The 2122-nt window shown below is 39.1% G+C and overlaps 1 protein-coding gene across 1 annotated transcript; it reads left to right on the forward strand.

Annotated features, from left to right (window-relative positions):
• The first annotated feature begins 217 nt into the window (after nt 1-217).
• LOC150005173 (putative CENPB DNA-binding domain-containing protein 1) lies at nt 218-712 on the forward strand. The gene has a single exon (XM_090284949.1). The coding sequence runs from the start codon at nt 218-220 to the stop codon at nt 710-712; it is 495 nt and encodes a 164-aa protein (XP_090141075.1).
• Nucleotides 713-2122: the final 1410 nt, after the last annotated feature.

Raw genomic sequence — 2122 nt, forward strand, 5'->3', positions numbered from 1 at the left:
ATAGCACATACATAATATTAATGATAATAAACAACTGTATCACTGGTGTATGTATTGACTATACTATGCTTTAATCACTATTTTAGAGTGCACTCTTTGCACTTACTTTTTTTAAAAGTTTGCTATAAAACAGTGTGCTGTTATACCCACAGCAGCCTCATGCATCTCATGTTTATGTCTCTTGATTGCAACATTTTTTCCTGTTGTTTTATTCATCATGGCCCCTAAGCATACAAAATGTACTGCTAATGTTGCTAGGAAGAAACCACATCGAGTGATTGACTTGGAAATGAAATTACAAGTGATTGAGGGCTATGAAGGTGGAAAATCGGTGATGGTTATTGCTCGCCAGTCAGGCAAGTCTCATTCCATCATAGCTACGATCTTGAAGAACAAGAACAAATTGACAGATGCTGTTAAAGAGTCTGCTTCCTTGAAAGCGAGGAGATTAACAAAAAGTCAAGAAGGCCCTATATCAGACATGGAGAAACTTCTAATGACCTGGATTGAAGACCAGACACAGAAACATACTCCTCTCAGGACCATGACGATCATAGCCAAAGCAAAAAGCTTGTGTGCAGTATTGAAAGAAAAGGCTGAATCTGTCTACAATGTAGAATTTACTGCTAGCTCTGCATGGTTTAGACAATACAAGAATCCTTATGCATTACATAATGTAAAAGTGAGCGGTAGTCTGCAAGTGCTGATGTGAAGGCAGATGAAGAATTTTTGGAAACTCTAGATAAGCTGATAATGGAGAAAAATTAACTTGCCAGAGCAAATATTCAACATGGATACAACCTCGTTATTCTGGAAAGGGATGCCTGAAAGGACTCTCATCCATAAAGAGGTCAAGCCAATGCCAGGTTTCAAGGCTTTAAGAACAGGTTAATAGTCTTGCTTGAGGGCAATGTTTCCGGCTACAAATTAAAACCCTCTGTGGTCTTCAGGCATTAATCACACACTTCCTGTGTACTACAGGAGTGCTGAGAAGTCATGGATGACCCAGCTTCCCTTCCAAGATGTGCTCCTGAATTGCTATGTCAGCAAAATAAAGAAGTTTAGTACTGTTTAGATAACAACATACCTTTCGAGATTTTTACTTATTATTGACAATGTTCCTGAACATTCTCCTTCTGTTGGTGATTTTCATTCCAATATCAAAATTGTGTTCCTCTCTCCAAACACCACTTCTTTGATCCAACCAATGGGTCAAGGAGTAACAGCAGTTCTTAATGCCTACTACCTGAGGAGGACCTTAGCCTAATCTATTGCTACAAGTAAGGAAGACACTGATGCAACTCTGGGAGGATTATAACATCTATGACTGCATCAGGAACTTTGCTTGGGCTTGAGCTGGTGTCCACAAGGAGTGTATGAATGATATCTAGAAGAAGACACTCAAGAGGTTTGTCCATGACTTCAAGGAATTTGCCAAGGAAAAGAAAGTTGAAAAAAATCAACTTCTAACACATAAAATATGGCACATACAATGTGATGTCATTTCTAGGATTAGGTTATAAAAGGGGTTTGACTTGAAAGTATCCATTATGGATACTCCCTTTCTCACTCACTCATTTACTCAATCACTAACCTGCTCTGTCCTGGACCTGGCCATGTGTTGTGAACTGAATTGTGTTCCTCCACAAATTTATATATCCCCACTATAACGGTATTTGGAGACAAGGCCTCTAAAGCTAATGAAGATTAAAGTCATAAGGGCTGGTATCCTTTTAAGAAGAGGAACAGACACCAGAAATCTCTCTCTCTCTCTCTCTCTCTCTCTCTCTCTCTCTCTCTCTCTCTGTCTCTCTCTGTCTCTCTGTCTCTCTCTCTCTCCCCACACACATGAAGGCAGCAAACAACTTTAAGTTGGGTATCGATGAGAAAAACACTGAGGAGCTCCTAAAGGTAATTTCCAAGTAACTGACTAATGAGGACTTGTTAGAATTGAAATAGGAATCCATAGCTGAAGAAGAGACAAGAGAAAAGGAAACTGCTAGAGAAGAAATAGAAGTCCCAAGAAAATTCACATTGAAGGTAAGTATAACAGAGGCTTTTACAGACTTTAACAAGCTCCTTATGATTTTTGAAAAATGGACCCCAGCACTTAAGGTTTTCA

Source organism: Furipterus horrens, unplaced genomic scaffold, assembly GCF_987537825.1.
Source record: "Furipterus horrens unplaced genomic scaffold, mFurHor1.1.pri manual_scaffold_7, whole genome shotgun sequence".
Taxonomy (NCBI): Eukaryota; Metazoa; Chordata; class Mammalia; order Chiroptera; family Furipteridae; genus Furipterus; species Furipterus horrens.